The sequence below is a fragment of the Marmota marmota genome, unplaced genomic scaffold (assembly GCF_001458135.2).
Source record: "Marmota marmota marmota unplaced genomic scaffold, marMar, whole genome shotgun sequence".
Taxonomy (NCBI): domain Eukaryota; kingdom Metazoa; phylum Chordata; class Mammalia; order Rodentia; family Sciuridae; genus Marmota; species Marmota marmota.
Window position 1 is genome coordinate 3,639,256 of NW_026000249.1, and position 16,708 is coordinate 3,655,963.

The 16,708-nt window shown below is 40.0% G+C and overlaps 2 protein-coding genes across 10 annotated transcripts in view; one reads left to right on the forward strand and one right to left on the reverse strand.

The window, feature by feature from the left end:
• Positions 1–2,222: 2,222 nt before the first annotated feature.
• Positions 2,223–16,015, reverse strand: Trappc2 (trafficking protein particle complex subunit 2). 7 transcript variants are annotated; one of them, XM_015488037.2, is made up of 6 exons: positions 15,865–16,015; positions 8,705–8,816; positions 6,117–6,266; positions 5,198–5,342; positions 4,404–4,489; positions 2,223–3,285 (listed from the first exon to the last, which is right to left on the reverse strand). In XM_015488037.2, the coding sequence occupies exons 2-6, from the start codon at positions 8,795–8,797 to the stop codon at positions 3,187–3,189; spliced, it is 573 nt and encodes a 190-aa protein (XP_015343523.1). In that variant the 5' UTR covers positions 8,798–8,816; positions 15,865–16,015; the 3' UTR covers positions 2,223–3,186. The 7 variants fall into 7 exon arrangements, with proteins under 7 accessions (XP_015343523.1, XP_015343525.1, XP_048652370.1 ...); XM_015488039.2 differs by lacking the exon at positions 15,865–16,015 and adding an exon at positions 15,385–15,785; XM_048796413.1 differs by lacking the exon at positions 15,865–16,015 and adding an exon at positions 10,819–10,927.
• A 223-nt stretch (positions 16,016–16,238) lies between these two features.
• The window catches only part of Ofd1 (OFD1 centriole and centriolar satellite protein), a 50,974-nt gene continuing 50,504 nt past the window's right edge, over positions 16,239–16,708 (forward strand). For all 3 annotated transcript variants that reach the window (XR_007344745.1, XM_048796408.1, XM_015488034.2), the window contains exons 1-2: positions 16,239–16,419; positions 16,557–16,655. Coding sequence is in view for 2 of the 3 variants with exons in the window: in XM_048796408.1 (XP_048652365.1) it covers positions 16,408–16,419; positions 16,557–16,655 (111 nt within the window). In the remaining variant the exon portion in view is untranslated. The remainder of the gene's footprint in view (positions 16,420–16,556; positions 16,656–16,708) is intronic.

Below are 16,708 nucleotides of genomic sequence, written 5' to 3' on the forward strand. Positions count from 1 at the left end.
AGGGAGAATAATCCAGCTTCATGTTGTCTTAAAGAATTTTGGTGAACACTAATTTACCAAACATGATACTGAAATGTAAAAACAAGAGGAGGAAGAACTTTACAAAATAGCTTTGACCTTCAAACAAACTGCAGCTGATGGAAAAGCACTTCAACCAGCAGCAAAAATTAGCCGAGAAATCTGATTCTCTTTTGTTTAAAGAAAGTAAAAGGTACTCGAATGGCAGGTACCACCTATACAAATTAGAACAATATGGAAAAGGGAATAGAAGTGGGGAACAAGTGGACTATGGTAGCAGGAGTGGTGAGAAGCAGCTGCCCAGCCTCCCAGTGAACAGATGGGAAGAACTGTAGGTCATGCTTCACAGCCCCATGGTAAAGGAGTTGCTCACCACATGGTGTTTTATCATTACAATAGTCATACATACAACTAAGTTCAAGTTGTATATGAATGCAGACTTTCAATAGGGTAAATAAGACTAAAACAGTGGTGGTATTGGGAGGCCCTTCAAAATTGGTTATCAAACTACCACAATTGCCAGCACAGTGGCACACACCTATACTTCAGAGGCTGAGGCAGGAAGAGTTGTGTTTTTTTGTTTTTAAAACACACACACACACAAAAAAAAGAGAGAAGAGAGAATTTTTTAATATTTATTTTTCAGTTTTCGGTGGACACAACATCTTTATTTTTATGTGGTGCTGAGGATCGAACCCAGTGCCCCGCGCATGCCAGGCGAGCGCATTACCGCTTGAGCCACATCCCCATCCCTGGAAGAGTGTTTTAAGAAAAAGGCAACCTGCTGAACTTGGAACATGAGATGGAAAATTGCAATACCATCAGTGGACTAAAGTTTTTGCCACTTTTCTTCACCCTTGTGAAAAATTCCCTAGTTGAAGTTAAAACAACACACATGTTCCTTATCTTAAAAGAAAACCTTACTTTTTACATTCCTATGCAAACTTCTCACTTTTATTATTATGACACCATGATATAAGTTCTCTCACAGTATATTTTATAAAGCAGTAAAGTACTGAAGAGAAAAAAAGACGACCACATGCACCCAGTGAAAGGTAGAGCTCGTATAGTCTGTGGTTTCCAGGATGCCAAGGACTGTCAACCAGAAATATTGAAGTAACAGAGTTATTATGGTAGTAGCATGGGCAGAGCAGAAACTCTTCTACACATAGGAAACATGGATGTTGAATGAAGCATCCTAGGAAATTTTCAGCTAGAGAGGACAAAACCAGATTTGTTTATTTTATCTGGGTCACTTTGGGAGTACTAATGTATATTAACAATTTAGTGCTGACATGCATGTGCCTAGTACAGTATGGTTTTCTTATGATTGATTTCACCCCTTTACTCTTGTGTTCCAGAATCTTCAAGGCATCACCTACCAGATTCAAGCTAAACACCTTTGTTTTTCTAATGCTCAGCTCCTGACTTCCCCCTTAAACCAGTCCTTGTTCTATCCTGTCAGCCTCTTGTGTTTTCTCCATGCCCCTTTCTTGAATGCTGCTTCCCTATGTGGCCCACTTCTGAAGTCCCATTCTGGTGGACGTCCCTTTGAGCTCCTTCAATGATGCAGCCACATATGAAAATTGGCATTTAACTCTGGGAATATAGTCTCACCCTCACAAGGCTTGAGAAAAGGAAGGCTATTTGCAGGGTACCACTCCAATGTAGCTGAGACAGAGCCTGACGCAGATCTTCTCAGCCCTATGACTTCCTGCTGTTAACACACTGCTGCTCCTAGCTGGCTCACTTTATAGCCCTCAGGATTATATGCTAAGGGTGGGGCAAGTTATACACAATAAATACATGCTTGGGTCTCCTATTAGCGTGGCTGGAATTACTCCTAGATTTCTATGAGTATCTTTGCCTGCTCCCAAAGCTATGGTGCCTACTCAGAAGTGATCTGTCCATTGGATTAGGTTATTTTACTTTGCAGATTTTCAATAGGGGAAATAGGACTAAAACTGGTTGTGTTGGGTGGCCCTTCAAAATTGGTTATCAGACTACCTCAATTGCCAGCACAGTGGCACACATCTATACTTCAGAGGCTGAGGCAGGAGGATCGCAAGTTCAAGGCTAGCCTGGACAATTTTAGTAAGTTCTTATCTCAAAATACAAAATAAAAAGGGCTGGGGATTTATCTTAGTGATAGGGCACTCCTGAGTTCAATTCCAATACCAGAAATAAGCAAAATTACCACAATATTGAACATACAGCTTTATTTAAGATATTAAATAAATAGAGTAAAAAAAAATGACAGTAGCAACTTCATAACAGGATATAAGACCAAGCTTAGAATTACTTGCTCAAAAGTTATTCAGATATGCTCACAATTAGCACACACACACACAAAGACTCCAGTTCTATTACTTGCTCTTCCTTGTATATTTACTATTTTACAGTCAAATCAGACACTATTAAAGGACAGGAAAGACCATTCCTGGTCCCCCCAGTGTAGAGCCAAAAAGGCCAACTACAAACGTTAATGTAATCTAAACTTTTCTTTAATAACATTTCTTAAATTGCATTACAGTTTTTTACAATAGAGATCAACAGGTCCATTTAACCCTTAGTTTACTGTCTTCAGAGAGAGGAACTACAAGAACATAAGGACATGGAGGCAATATGTTTCACTGTGGCCTATAACTGGTCTATTTTGCATACATGGGTCCAGGATTCCAGAACTATAGTAGGATCCTATTCCTACCCTCTGACAGAGGCAGGCATGCAACATTTAGCACTGCAAATCTTTCTGCTTCAGCTTCTTGAGTAATACTATGTACTATAAAGTTTTATAACATCTCCAAATATACAGTCAATGTATGTGCTATCAAGCTCATTCACTTCTGGAGAATCTTTTTGTCTACCCAATCTTGACTTTTTTGTTTTTTAATGAATTGTTATATCAAGATCAGGAAAGTCAAAAGCTTATTTTCGATTTATTAAGATTATTGATAAAAAGCTCTTTATAAATAACATTTCACAAGCAAATTGTTGATAATCCACATGAAACACAATGTAACTACTTTATAAAGAAATTCTATTAGATTTAGATAAACTGAGACAAGTAAAAGTTTTCCAGACTATTTAATCAAGTTACTTACAATGTACACATTCCTGAGTATACCCCATTGTGGTGACACTGTTTACTTCAGAATTTTTCTGCATTCAGCTTAAAAGATGTTTCTTCCCAAGAAACTGAACTTTTCTGTCAAATGCGCTTGATCGAATTGGAGAATTGGGTTCATAAAATGGATTCATTGCAAACTAGGAAAGAAGAAGGTATTGGTTTGTCAAAGCAAAAAGGCTGATAAATCAAGTCACTAAATTATTTAAAACTTTTAAATTAAAATTCATCAAAGAGGGGCTAGAATTGTGGCTCAGTGGTAGAGCACTTGCCTGATATGTGTGAGGCCCTGGGTTCGATCCTCAGCACTACATATGAATAAAAAAATAAAAGGTCCATTGGCAACTAAAAAATATTTTTTAAAAAATTCATCAAAGATTGGTCTGGGGTTGTAGCTCAGTGGTACCCATGAGGCACTGGGTTCGATTCTCAGCACTACGTAAAAATAAATCAATAAAATAAATGTATTGTGTCCATCTAACTAAAAAAATCTATTTAAAAAAATTCATCAAAGATATTCAAAACAAGTCTGAATACCACATTTTTAGGTTTCACTGAAAATGCTCCATTGTTAAACATTAATGTCCCCTTGAGAAAATTTTTTGTTTTGGTGTTTTAGTTTTGAGAAGTACCTGTAGCAAAACTAATGGTAGTAGGATAGATATTGTGGGTATAAATTAAATTAATTTTCCAGATTCACCCTGTATGAGAAACACAAACCTACTTGTATTCATACATTACAAATACATGGATTAATCTGTAAGGTCCTTTGGACTACATTAACAAAGGAAAAATTTTTGTCATATGTTCAGTGTTAAGAAAAGTTATTCTTGTAACATTTTTTAATTGGGGTTTTAATATTCTTTAACACAAAGCTAAATGATCAGTTCCTTAGCTAAAGTAAGCACATTATAACATATGTAGGAAAAAATTAATATTAAATGAAATTACTAATAAGGAAAGAAGCTACTGACCATCACACCACAATCACTTGATAAGGTATCATTCTTCTTCCTTTGGTGAATATAGTTGAATTTATCAGGGAAGTAGCCTACCAAGAGCTGTTTTCCCAAACACATCTTAACTTGTCAGTGAAGACTTGCCTGCTGAGAAAGTTGCCAAAGCTAGTTCTAATTGGGGAAAATCTAGTGTGAAATGAAAAACTGCAAAAAGGAGTTACTTAAACAGTCCAGTTTCCTGTCAAAGCTAGAATCCTTTTTTATAATCAGATTTTTAAAAATTGTAGAAGATACCATACCTTTATATATAAATCATAGACATCAGTAAAGAAGTTCTTGATTCCATCTTCTTGCCTTATATCATGAAGCATAATAAATCTCATATGTGAAATAATTAAGGTATAATCTTTATTAGAAATGAAAAGTGAAAAAGCAATAATTGCTATGTTACTCAAATTAGTCACATGCATGGTAGTTTGCGATGGAAAAGTTAAATACATAAACTGGGTCTAAAGTCAACTTAGTTTTACCTTAAAGAGAATATAATCTTTAAGTCAGAAATACATACAAAGTAAAATCATCCTCAATATGATTCAGATAAACCTGTTTTTCTTTTGGGGGCAGGGGAGGTACTGGGGATTTAAACCAGGGGTGCCACATCCCCAGCCCTTTTTTGAGACAGAGACTTGCTAAGTTGCTTAGGGCCTCACTAAGTTGCTAAGGCTGGTCTTGAACTTATAATCGTCCTGCCTCAGCCTCCCAAGTTGCCGGGATTACAGGCGTGCACCACTGCACCTGGCTAAACCTGAGTTTTATAGATGATAACTTTAAAATTATCTGTTAAAACACAGTTTTTCCTAAAAGAAAAGTAGCCTAGGGCAGGGTTTGTGGCTCAGTGGTAGAAAAAAATAAATAAAATAAAGGTATTGTGTCCAACTATAATTACAAAAACTATTAAAAAAAAGTAGCCTATAAATTGAAAATTTTTACCTGATTCTTTGAAACCTATAGACTCAGAGCCTGTATCTGTGCTCCATGTTCTATTTGCTAACCCAACCTTAGTTCAGTATCTTTACTAATAAGTTAAGGATATGCCCTGCAGTGACAAATGCTGACACAAACCACTCATTGAATTTGTCCACAGTTTTCAAATACATATTGTTTGAAAGCCACATGTTTTCATCCACAAGGTCAAGAGCAGCATGAGCTATGAATTGGTTCAGATGACGATGATCATCCTAAATGACAGAGAGAAGCAACAGATTAACATTGCAATGTGGTATCAGGAATTCCAATAATTCTATAAATTCTATATGTGGTTTTCTTGTAGGGAAAAACACCATTTGCTTTTACTTCACTTATTATCAAGAGACATAAAAACTTGTTTTCATGTTTTAATTTGATACCTAAAACTCAACAATAACAGAAATAGCCAATAAATGTTTCCAAGAAACTATATTTTTAATATTAAAAGAAGTAAGATACCAAATTCTGTAACCCTTTAAGCATGTGAAAGAATACACTTAAGGGGGGAGGAGGGAGAACAGGGAGGCGGGGGGTTAGATTCTCCTGCTTTCAAGCTCACATCTTGAGGTTGGTGGCACATATCTATAATCCCAGTAACCTGGGAGGCTGAGGCAGGAGGATCACAAGTTCAAAGCCAGCCTCAGCAACTTAAGCAAGATCCTGCCTCAAAATATAAAAATAATAAAGGCTACAGGTATGGCTCAGTGGTTAAGCACCTATGGGTTCAATACTGGGTACCACAAAAACAAACAAAAAAGCAGCTCACATCTTATTAGAGAAAGACATGAAAAACATGTGTAAGGTGAATGTGGATCAAGGCGAACATATTAGGGAGGCTAGGGCCATGGAGATGGCAAAGGACAGTTGTAGAAAATGGGTGTCACACACCATCTCAAGGGCAGGAGACAGCAGAGAGGGCTGGGCTTCCTGAGCAGTGGCACCAGGGAAGCCATAGAGATAGCTGAAGAGTTGGCACTCGTGCTTACCTGCCAGAGGCCTCTTTCAGGTGAGTGGAACTTATGTGGCATGGGAATCTGTGAGTGGTAGGAGGCCACACTCAGCCCCAGCTTGTGAGCAGTCATCAGGTTAACAGCAGAGTATAATCCTGTCAGAGCTAAGAGTGTCCAGTTGGTAAACTGAAATGGCAGAGAGGGTGGGACTGATCCACCATAATGTGGAGAGGAAGCTCACAATTTGGAATGCAGCCTACTCTGGTGGAATTCTTTCTTTGAAAATGCAGTTTTTAATGAATATCTGTTATAGCCTGAATTGTATCTTCCCCAAAATTCATTTATTGAAATCCTAAGCCCCAGTACCTAAAAATGTGACTTTTGTTGGAAAGAAGGTGACTGCAGATGTGGTTAAGATGAGGCCATAATGGAGTAGGGTGGGCCTCTGATCCAATATAACCAGGGCACTTATAAAAAGGGATTTGGAGACAGACATGCACACAGGAAGACGGCCACATGAACACTGGTGCTAAGGAACTACCAGAAGCTAGGAAAGAGACCCTGAAAAGACCCTTCCTTAGTGCCTTCAGAGGGCATATGGCCCTGCCAATACCTTAATTGCAGACTTCTGCCTCCTAGAATTGTGAGACAATAAATTTCTGTTGTTCTAAGCCCCTTAAGTTCTGGTATTTTGTCACAACAGCTACAGGAAAGTAATACAACCCTTTTGCTAAAAAGACCGTTCCCATGGATAGGCTGGAGGAAGGTTGCAGTTGCCTTGGAATCCGTTGTACAGCTAAAGTATGTTTACTTCACTCACGTTGCCATGACGAAGTTAATTGAATCCTTAGAGTAATGGATGTATTTTGTGTCTGGCTCACAACAGTGTTTTCCATGACTTCACACTAATGATCACACTTGAAAGAATGGGTATGAATGGTAGAAATGCTTTAAGATAATAAGTGGTCACAGGAGAAAGAAATAAGACCAAGTGAAGCGATAAAGTGTTTTTATACATGCTACTCTGTCCATCACAGGTCCGCTAGAGAGAACAAAAATTGTATAGAAGCAGCAATGTCCCACAAAGCAATTATAGCTGTAGAGATACCTCCAAAATTTTAATGTACAACATTCTCATAAGACTGTGGGAAAACAATGTTGCAACAATACGAGGTAGAAAATACCTCCAATTTCATATTTTGGTGGCAAGATTTGACAGGTTAAAAAGTATCTTATGCTTAAGAGTGTGCATTATGATTAATTTAAAAAAATCAGCTCGTCCTAAAGGTCATTGAAGCCTATTTGTGGAGGCCGGGAGAAACATAGTGTATTTCTCAGCAACTTATTAGGAATATGTACTATTACAAAAAGATGGAGGGGATTGAACTGTTTTCTCTCTCCTTTTTTAATGGTACTGGGGATTGAATGGAGGCCTCACACAAGCTAGGCAAGTGCTCTACCATTGAGCTACGTACCTCCCCAGCCTTATTTATTTTTGAGACAGGGTCTTGTCTCAATAAATTGCCCAAATAAGAGCTGGCCTCAAACTTGTGATCCTCTTGCCTCAACTTCCAGAGTAGCTGGGATTACACGTGTGTGCCACCATGCCCAGAAGGATTGGGCTACTCTCATCTCAAGACTCTACGGCTGTTTGAATGGTTGGTAATATGTTCTTGAACCAAGCTTATTTCTTTTTCTTGGTACTGGGGATTGAAACCACTGAGATACATCCCCAAGATGAGCTACATCATGGGGATGAGATATATCCCCAAGTCTTTTTTATTTTTTGAGACAGGGTCTCAAACTTGCAATCCTTCTCTCTCAGCCTCCTAGGTTGCTGAGCTACATCATGGGGATGAGATATATCCCCAAGTATTTTTTATTTTTTGAGACTGGCCTCAAACTTGCAATCCTTCTCTCTCAGCCACCTAGGTTGCTGAGATTACAAATATGCACCACTGTACCCAGCCCAAGCTTATTTTTCTGGACCTATCCCTGACAATAAGAAAGTCAAGGGGCCTAACCTCTGGTACTGCTTTCAGAATTACCTGCACACAGCCAGGTAGTCTCTGGAGAAGAGACCACACAGACACTACCCAGCACAGCAGTGCTACAGGCACTGAAAACAAGGTGCTGTAGATTCAGTGACAGCAAGACATGGGAGCAAGTGTCTTTTTTAACCCTCTCAGGTATATAAATTGATCTACTATGTCTGTCCTGATGGAAAAATGTGATTCAGTGAAACAGAATGGACTTCCATAGCATTTCCAGGCAGCAAGGACTATTCATCCAGACCCACTACAGGTGGATTGTCTTTCCATGCACTTTAGAAGCAGCACTTCATAGAGCGTGACATAGTGAACTTAATATTATAGGAAAGAGACCTGGGCATCATGCTAGTCTGTACTAAGTGTATGCTAAATTGAAGGTTGAATAAATAATTTCAAAGACATCTCCTAGCTGGCTTCTATCAGTCTGTGGGCCTCCAGAGAGACCCTCATTTAACTGTGGTGGACTTGAGTTGCTTCATCTGTCCAGATCGATTCTATTTCTAAAATCATACTATACCATATTATTACAAGAGCATAAAAATTTTCATGTGGAATTTAAGCTTTCATACGCACTTTGGATTCTGCTTTCCCAGCTGGCAAAAATTCCATTTCAAAAACTGGATTATCATGGTGGCCAACAATTACAAAGTAGAAGCTTCCGGACATTATCTTCAATATATGGCTCCTAATTAAATTAAATAAAAAATAATATACTTTTAGTACTCAATACTGAATGAAATCCAAAAATGATTAACACAAACTCTAGAATTTTTTAAATTTAAACTGCACATTGTAGAGGAGAATGCCACTCAGTTTGACATGCTTTCCAGTATATTATCATATATATGTGTCTTTTGGATTATACAAATTAGATATTTATGATATGTCCTATAGAATATAATATACTGAGAATCCAATATACTGTATATCCAGAGGGAAACTGAAAAGCCTCTAATATGAAATCACAAAGATAACATTTTTATGATATGAAAGTTTGGAACATTCAGCTCAAGGAACCCTGTATCTGACGGAGTTACATTTAATTTGGACTGAACCAGTTAGCCTGCACATCAACACCTGGGAAGATTAATAGAGGGTGGTGAATAGTTAAGTACAATGGAATATGGAAAAGATGAAAGCAATAATTAGCTTGCCTTGGAAATTTCCAGGAGGCATCCTTCAGAAGAAGCTAAAAACAACTGTATCACACACATGTATACATAAAGGAGACACTATAGCATTTGTCTACAAATTGTATACTTTGTCTTCTTTCTACCTAAAGGATGTGTGCTACAAATTTAAGTTTGCAAATGCAAGAGCCTATGATATGCCTCTTCATACACCAATTTATAAGGAAGAAACAATTCTGTATTCTAGGAAAAAAATGGAAGAAATAATCCAAAAGGAAAAAATTCTGAGGCATTGAGATCTTGGAACTAGGGTTAAGGGTTGACTAAAGAAAACAAAACAAAACTAAGAAACTGGGCAGGGATAGTCAGTGATTCCAGGCTTTAGATGCACAGAAAGACAGATGATGGCTTGGTGGGGAGAGGAGTGGGGGTGGATGGATTTACACATTTGTATTTTTAGAAGAAGAGCTTTGGAGTTAAACAAAGCCAGGTTCAAGTCTAGCTCTGCCTCTCACTAGCAATGTGACCACAGGCATGGTCCTCCTTCTCCCAGTTTCTGTTTCCTCATCTGTGTAACAGGGATAACATCAGTTTCCTCATGGTGTGCTTATAAGGATGCCACAATCTAATGCATGCTGTCTGGTTCACAGCGATTATCTAGAACAACATGGAAGAGTATATACACACCAGGAGGTAGCATCTAGTAACTCCTCAATGTGTGGTGGGAATCCAGTTAACTGGGAGTATCCAGTTAGCATCCTGGACATCTGGGACAGATAGAGCCTAAGACTCACCAAACCTCACCAGGCCTTCTGCTGATTCACACAGAACATGCACTGAAATCAGAAATCTGTTTCCTAATCAGGAAATCAGGGCCTAGTTGGCACTTTTAACTTGACTTGGTACTTTTAACTATGACTATGGAGAAAAGGTAGATAAACTCCTTTGGCATGATGAAGTAGGATTTTAAATATTATTTGGGGCAGGGGCTGACATGCTGTAGACTGCTAGTCAAATCTAGCCTCATGCATCCTCTTACTATTGTCTAAGGCTGCTTTTACCCTTCAATGGCAGAGCTAAACAGCTGCAATAGAGACCATCAGGCCCTTTACAAAAAAAGTTTGTCCCTATTTTAGGGGAAAGATATGAAAGATTCAAATAATAAAACTGAATAACAAAGATAAGCAGGAATGATACAAAAGCTATGCAAAACTAGGGGAATTGGCAACAAATCTCCAATGGAAGTGCAGGAAGAGCAAAAGGAATTTGAAATTTGAACCAATAATGATATCATAAACTCTTGTTGGAAGAGGCTTCAGAGCTGGAGTTTCCCAAGGGAAGGGCTTACTTTCTTCAGCACAAACATTTAAATAGCAATAGGAGAAAACACACAAACACCAAACTTAAGCAGCAGAAGGAAATACATGTATACATTCCTCCCCAGACTCTCGCCCATTTATGGAATCCACCAATGGGAGAGATGCACAGTGTTTGAGCATAGCATGAAGAGTTCTGTTAAAAACCACCCAGTTGAGCAGATGAGACAGTTTTCCTTACCTACATTCTATTCTTGACTTGAGCTGACCATAATTTGATTTCACAAACTGCTCAAGTAAGAAGGGTTGTAGTTCTCCACCCAATTCTACTGAAGAAAACCTGCCAGGTGAAGCAGAAGAACTGAAAACCTTGGGAGAAAATAACCCCGTTGTCTCAGGAACAGAACACCTGCAATTACTTAGCAACTACTTGCAGGCTCACTACCACTGGGTAATAATGGGTAAAGGTGAGACAAACTATTGCTGTCCAATATACTGAACTTTCTGCAAGGATGGAAATGTTCTATAACTACACTGTCCAATATGGGAGCCAGTAGCATTTGAAATGTGGCCAGTGTGACTGCAGAACTAAGTTTGAAAATTTAGTTAATTTTAATTAATTTAAACATAAATAGCCACATGTGACTAATGGCTACAATACAGAACAGCACAACTACAGATCAATGACTGCAAACTCTTATAAAAAGTTCAGCAATCTTTTCTACCCACAAAGCAAGTATTACTCAGAATTCCAATATATAAAATAAATTATATAAAGCAATCAATATGGTTAAAGTGCCTGTTGGCATGAGTCTGCTCAATTTTCCCATCACCTTAATAGAGGCCCTTGAATCATCTCCAAGGAAGGCCAGGTCTAGAGGTAAGGAGGTAGCTACACAGAATTTGGGAATTAAACTGGGGAGCTGAGGAAGAGAGAAGAATCTAGCATGGTTTCCAAATACCTTGCTCAGGTGATCATGCTCAACAGTGCCCCTCTCTTGAGAAGTCCTAATCTATGGAACCTGTATGTTACTATTCCTGGCAAAGAGGCTTTAAGGTTGCAGATGGAATTAACGCTGCTCATCAGTGACCCTGAGATAGGAGATTATTCTGGCTTATCCAGGTGGGCCCAATATAATCACAAGCATCCTTAAATACGGAAGAGGGCAGCAGAGGAGGAAAGTCAGAGGGAAATGTAGGCACACAGATGGTCACAAAGCTACAGTGTTCAGGGCTTTGAAAATGGAGGATTAAGCCAAAGCCAAGGGATGCAGGTGACTTCTTAAAGCTGGAAAACACAAGGAAACAGATTCTCCTCAGAGTTTCCAAAAAGAACACTGTCCTGCTGATCAGTGAGACCTGTGTCAAATTTCTATCTACAAAACCGTAAGGTAATATATTTGTTATATTAAGCCACTGAAGTTGTGGCAATATTAAGGCAGCAGTAGGAAACCTGTGGGTATAAGAAAAAAGGCAGTGTCAGCACATGGGTAGAAGGTATGTTTTATGAAGAGACAGGGGACAAAGGGAGTTCACTTACCAGGAGCATGGGTTTCAAAATACCATGAAAGGTATTGTGGGAGGCCATGATATACCAATGTGAAGATAACCACAGCAACATGGGAAAGACAATGTGGAAATAAACACAGCCTATATTTTTTCCACTACATATCTATAATCACAAGGATGCCCAATGCTTGCAGAATGGAACTGCAGAGAAGGGGCTGTAGTTTTTCAGATGTGCTGGAATGCAGGAATTAGGGACAAGGTGGGATTTCAGCATTAAGTAGCCTCAACACTGAAATGAACTGATAGCTCTAGTGCTGAAATCACAGGGGTCTCAGGACTCTCAGGTGATCAACACTGTTTGTGAAAGGTTACTAAAGTTTGACAAGGGACTAGACTTGGTGGCTGATGAGGAGAGCCAGAACTCTCACTTGTGGTAGAAAGGGTCCCTGGTGGCTAGGGAGACTTGATCCTCTTTTTGAGAGGGAGACAACTAAAGAAATCAACTAGGTGATATGAGGTGCTCTCTGGCTACCTTAAAGAGAACAGATAAATGATGTCGAAAGCAGGTCACTAACTAGTAATGAACATAACAGGACCAGAAATCTGTGAGCCTAGAATCAGAAGGGCAAAAGCCCACAAGAAACTGAAAAAGTGTGAAATATATTAAAAAATTTTTTTAAAAAGCCTATTTTTGGGTTTTGATGAGGAAAGAGTAGGGGAAAAAGGTCAACTGCTTCAAGTACATGGTACATACTGAAGAGGACACAGATCTGCTTAACTTCCATTTTTTGTTAAAGAGAATAACTTTCAAACAGCAAGCATGGAAGAAAGCAAGTTAGGCAGGATGCAAATTTCAAGGTAGGCATGTTAAGAAAATAGGCATTTCAATAAATCTACGTCTTCAGGTCCTAACAAATTATATAGCTTGGATTAACAAAATGTTATTGTGTATTAGTAACATTTGAGTAAGCCCTGGTATATAAGTGTTATAACCTCAGAGACAGATAAATGCTACTATTTTCAGAAACAGGAAAAAAGTTGTCTCCTAGTCTATAACTGGGCACATTCAAAGAGACTAATACAACAGAAATATGTATTAAATTCCCATTTTTGATCAGATACTGTGTCAGGAGCTTTTATTATAAGTTCATTAATATGAATACCTAGAAGAAATAGATTAGGTTATTATTTATTCACATACTCCACTTATACTGAGAACAAGTCATGCAAAATTTACATTGTTTTGGAAGGGAAATATGGTAGGTAGACAGTAAGTAAATCACTTTTTGCCAGTATCTAAGAACAAACTGGAGACCTGTAGCCTGGGTGATGACAGTAGTCTTGCTAGAATGATACACAGTATGAAAACAGATGCAGTCTTATTCACTGTGGTAACTCCAGAGCTACAAAAGTGCCAGAGGTCGAGTAAGCATTGATTATTTGCTGAATAAGGGATGACTCACAGCTGACTTGAGTGTCAGGACCTGAAGAACACTGCATATTTATTCTATGTCAATTTATGGCCCAGGGTCTCTAAGGAGGCTTTGAGGTTGACCTTAACCTAGTCTAGCTCAGCATTTAAACTAACTTGGACAAGGGAGGGTGGGATCTAGGCTAGAGAATGCTCTGGAAACAAGAGGAACTGAAGATGTTGCAGTGAGGGGGAGACTGCTTGTGTGTGCGCGCGTGCAGCACAATACTATATGCTATCTAATAGAAAAGGGATTTGAGTTAGGGATGGCAAAAGGTTTCTTCTAGTGAATGAATTCTAACAAACTGGTACTATCAACCAGGAACTGGTGCTGCGAAAGAAACTAAGACAAAGTGATGTCAGCAGTTAATTGCTGTGATCAATTATTCATGTCTACTATAGGGAGTGCAGTGCCTACATGAGTGCCAAATATTTAGACTCTGGATTGGAAAGACATTCCAAACAGCTCTGTAGGCCAAGCTCAGGGCTACTTTGAAGTTACAAGGAAGCTAGAAATGTGTAAGGGGTGGTTAGAAGACCACCAGTGCCAGAGTGGGAGGATGATCTCAATTAACTTAAAATTCCTTTCCAACTCTTAAGAATTTTAAACTGCAGGGAAATGCAAGGCAAAACTCATGCATCCCAGTTCCAAAGCCAACCATTTCTTACAAAAAATTTCTTTACAGCCTCTATAAACGAACTTAATTGCCCTGTGCTCCTGAGAGCAGTGGTTTCAGTTGTTCCATAGACCTGGGGCTGCAAGACTCAAGCGGTGTGGCAAGGGACCTGACTATTGCAATAAGTGGGTTAAAAAAAAAAAAAAAAAAAGAATACTATTGATAAGTATCTAATGGGAAGTCTTCCATTAATTTATAAGCAATTTCCCCACCCCTAAGTGGGTTTATGCTGACTCTTAGAACATTTTACCTAATCCTATTCAACTCTGGGATCAAAAGATGGGGTTGGGAGTGTCTTCAGGCTTTTTTAAACAGTGAGCATGTGATTCTACTTTTTAACAGTAACATATCAACACTTATCAGAACACTGTTTTCATTGTTTCACTGCTCTGCTCAAAAGCCATAATGTTTCTTAACTACAACATCATGTACTAATACCCCAAACAGATTCCCACATTGTTCCACGTCTTTTCTCAACTTTATTGTTCACCTCTGATAGAGCTGAGTGGTCAGCCTTCTTACTTTTCCTCTAAAACTCACTTTGGATTACATCCACTCCAGACTGTTCTTACTTCTTTGTGCTTGGAATGCTCTCCCTGATTCTGTACAACCCTTTCCCATTCTTTAATGTACAACTAAGTCCCTCTTCCACAATTATTTCCAACAAAAACCTATAGGCTTTTCACCTCCTCTGAAGTGTTACTCCTGCTGGCTTTTAGATACTTACAACTTTTCACAGCCAAGGATCAAACCTCATTGTACTCTTCAGTACTGTGCAAAAAGCTGACACTGACCAATTTTGTCCTCATAGGACTTAAATTCCTTATTTCCCCAGGGCACGACTTTGGGAGCCAGGACAGAATCCGCACCCCCACCCCATTCCTTTGCACATTTCCCCCTTCCAGCAAAGCTCTCCTCAGTGCTCATCATTCAAATCCTCTCTATCAAAGCATTGATTAGTCACTTTTTCCACAGATATGTCCTTGATTACTTTCATCTTAAACTGCCTCCCTTTTTCTAAACTGTTTACCCAGTCTACAAGGCATCTTCGTTCTTGTTCAATTCTTTGGCTGCGATATTTTCTTACTGCTGAGAGATCTGGTTCCTTTTCTTTCTAATTACACTTGAGCATCTTGGGGATCGAGCTCACCTTTTTTTAATCTTGCTCAGAGCACACAACGGCGGAAATTCTATGAAAGCTCAGCTCCGTGGTTCTCAAAAACTGGGGGCGATTTTGCCTCCCAGAGGTTGTTTGGCAATGTCCGGAGACTTGGTTCTCATACCTGTGAGCGTGAGGGCCGAGAGCTACTGGCTTTTGGACGGTACGGACCGGGGACGCTGTGACTATCTTACGATGCAGGACTGCCTCCTACAACAAATAATTTTCCAGCTCCACATAGCAATAATGCCGTGGTTAAGAAACACTGGGTTAGCTGAATGACCTAGTGAGAGCCAAGCCTCCGAAAAGGTGGACGTTTGCAGATCGAAACAGTGTGGATTGCTTGGTGGGCTAACTGAATCGGCTGGCCGGGGCGGGGTGGAGGTACAAGACCAATATCCGCTTCACGTGGAGCCTGGGACGTCCCCCAAGGACCCGGAGCGCCCGCCCCCCACTCGCTCCAACCCCTACCTGCAGTGAAAGGCCGACAATGGAAACGCCCAGTCAGTTCGCGCCACAGAGACCCGCGCTCCCCAGCTTCAGTCAGGACTCCAGGAGCAGTACTCGCGAGACCCTAATAGTACGCTCTCGCGAGATGTGGGTGGAGCTTCCGGTAGCACTGGGCGCGTGCGCAGATGGACGCGTGTGCTGTAACAGTCCAGACAAAGGCGATTCAGTTTGGCGGGCCTCGAGGAGGGGTGATGTGGGCTCTGAGCCATGAAATCTCTGGGTACTGCCCTGCCACCCCGCCCCGGCGTCCGCCCTCCAGCAGCCTTTCACAGTTCCCGCCCCTCTAGGGTCACGGCCCCGCCCACCCTTCAGAACCGCGGAGAAAGGAAGTACGCATCTTCTTCCGAGTTCCTAGTTCGAATGTTAGGCAGAACATTCAGCTCTCTTGTTTTTCCCTATTCCCCCCAAACAGGCCGGGATTCCTTCTTGTCCTGAGCCTGCAGCCTGGGCTGAACTTTGGAACTCGGGTCCTGGCGACTGAGCTCGGGAGGAAGCAGATACCTGATGATGGCTCAGGTAGCTAGCTATACCTGCCATTTCCCCGGTACTGGCAGAAATGAAGTCTCTGGGTTTCCGGGGAGGCTGCTGGTCTGTTTTCAAAAATTAGTGACCCCTTTGCCCACCAAGTAACTCATAACAATTTTCTCTTCCAGTCTACCATGTCTCCCAAGTGTGATGTATTGAGTCAAGATGAACTGCGAAAAAAGCTGTACCAGACGTTTAAGGATCGGGGTATACTGGACACGCTTAAGGTATCAGATTTAGGCATATCTGTGTCATAATTTACAAGTGTAATTGGTTAACA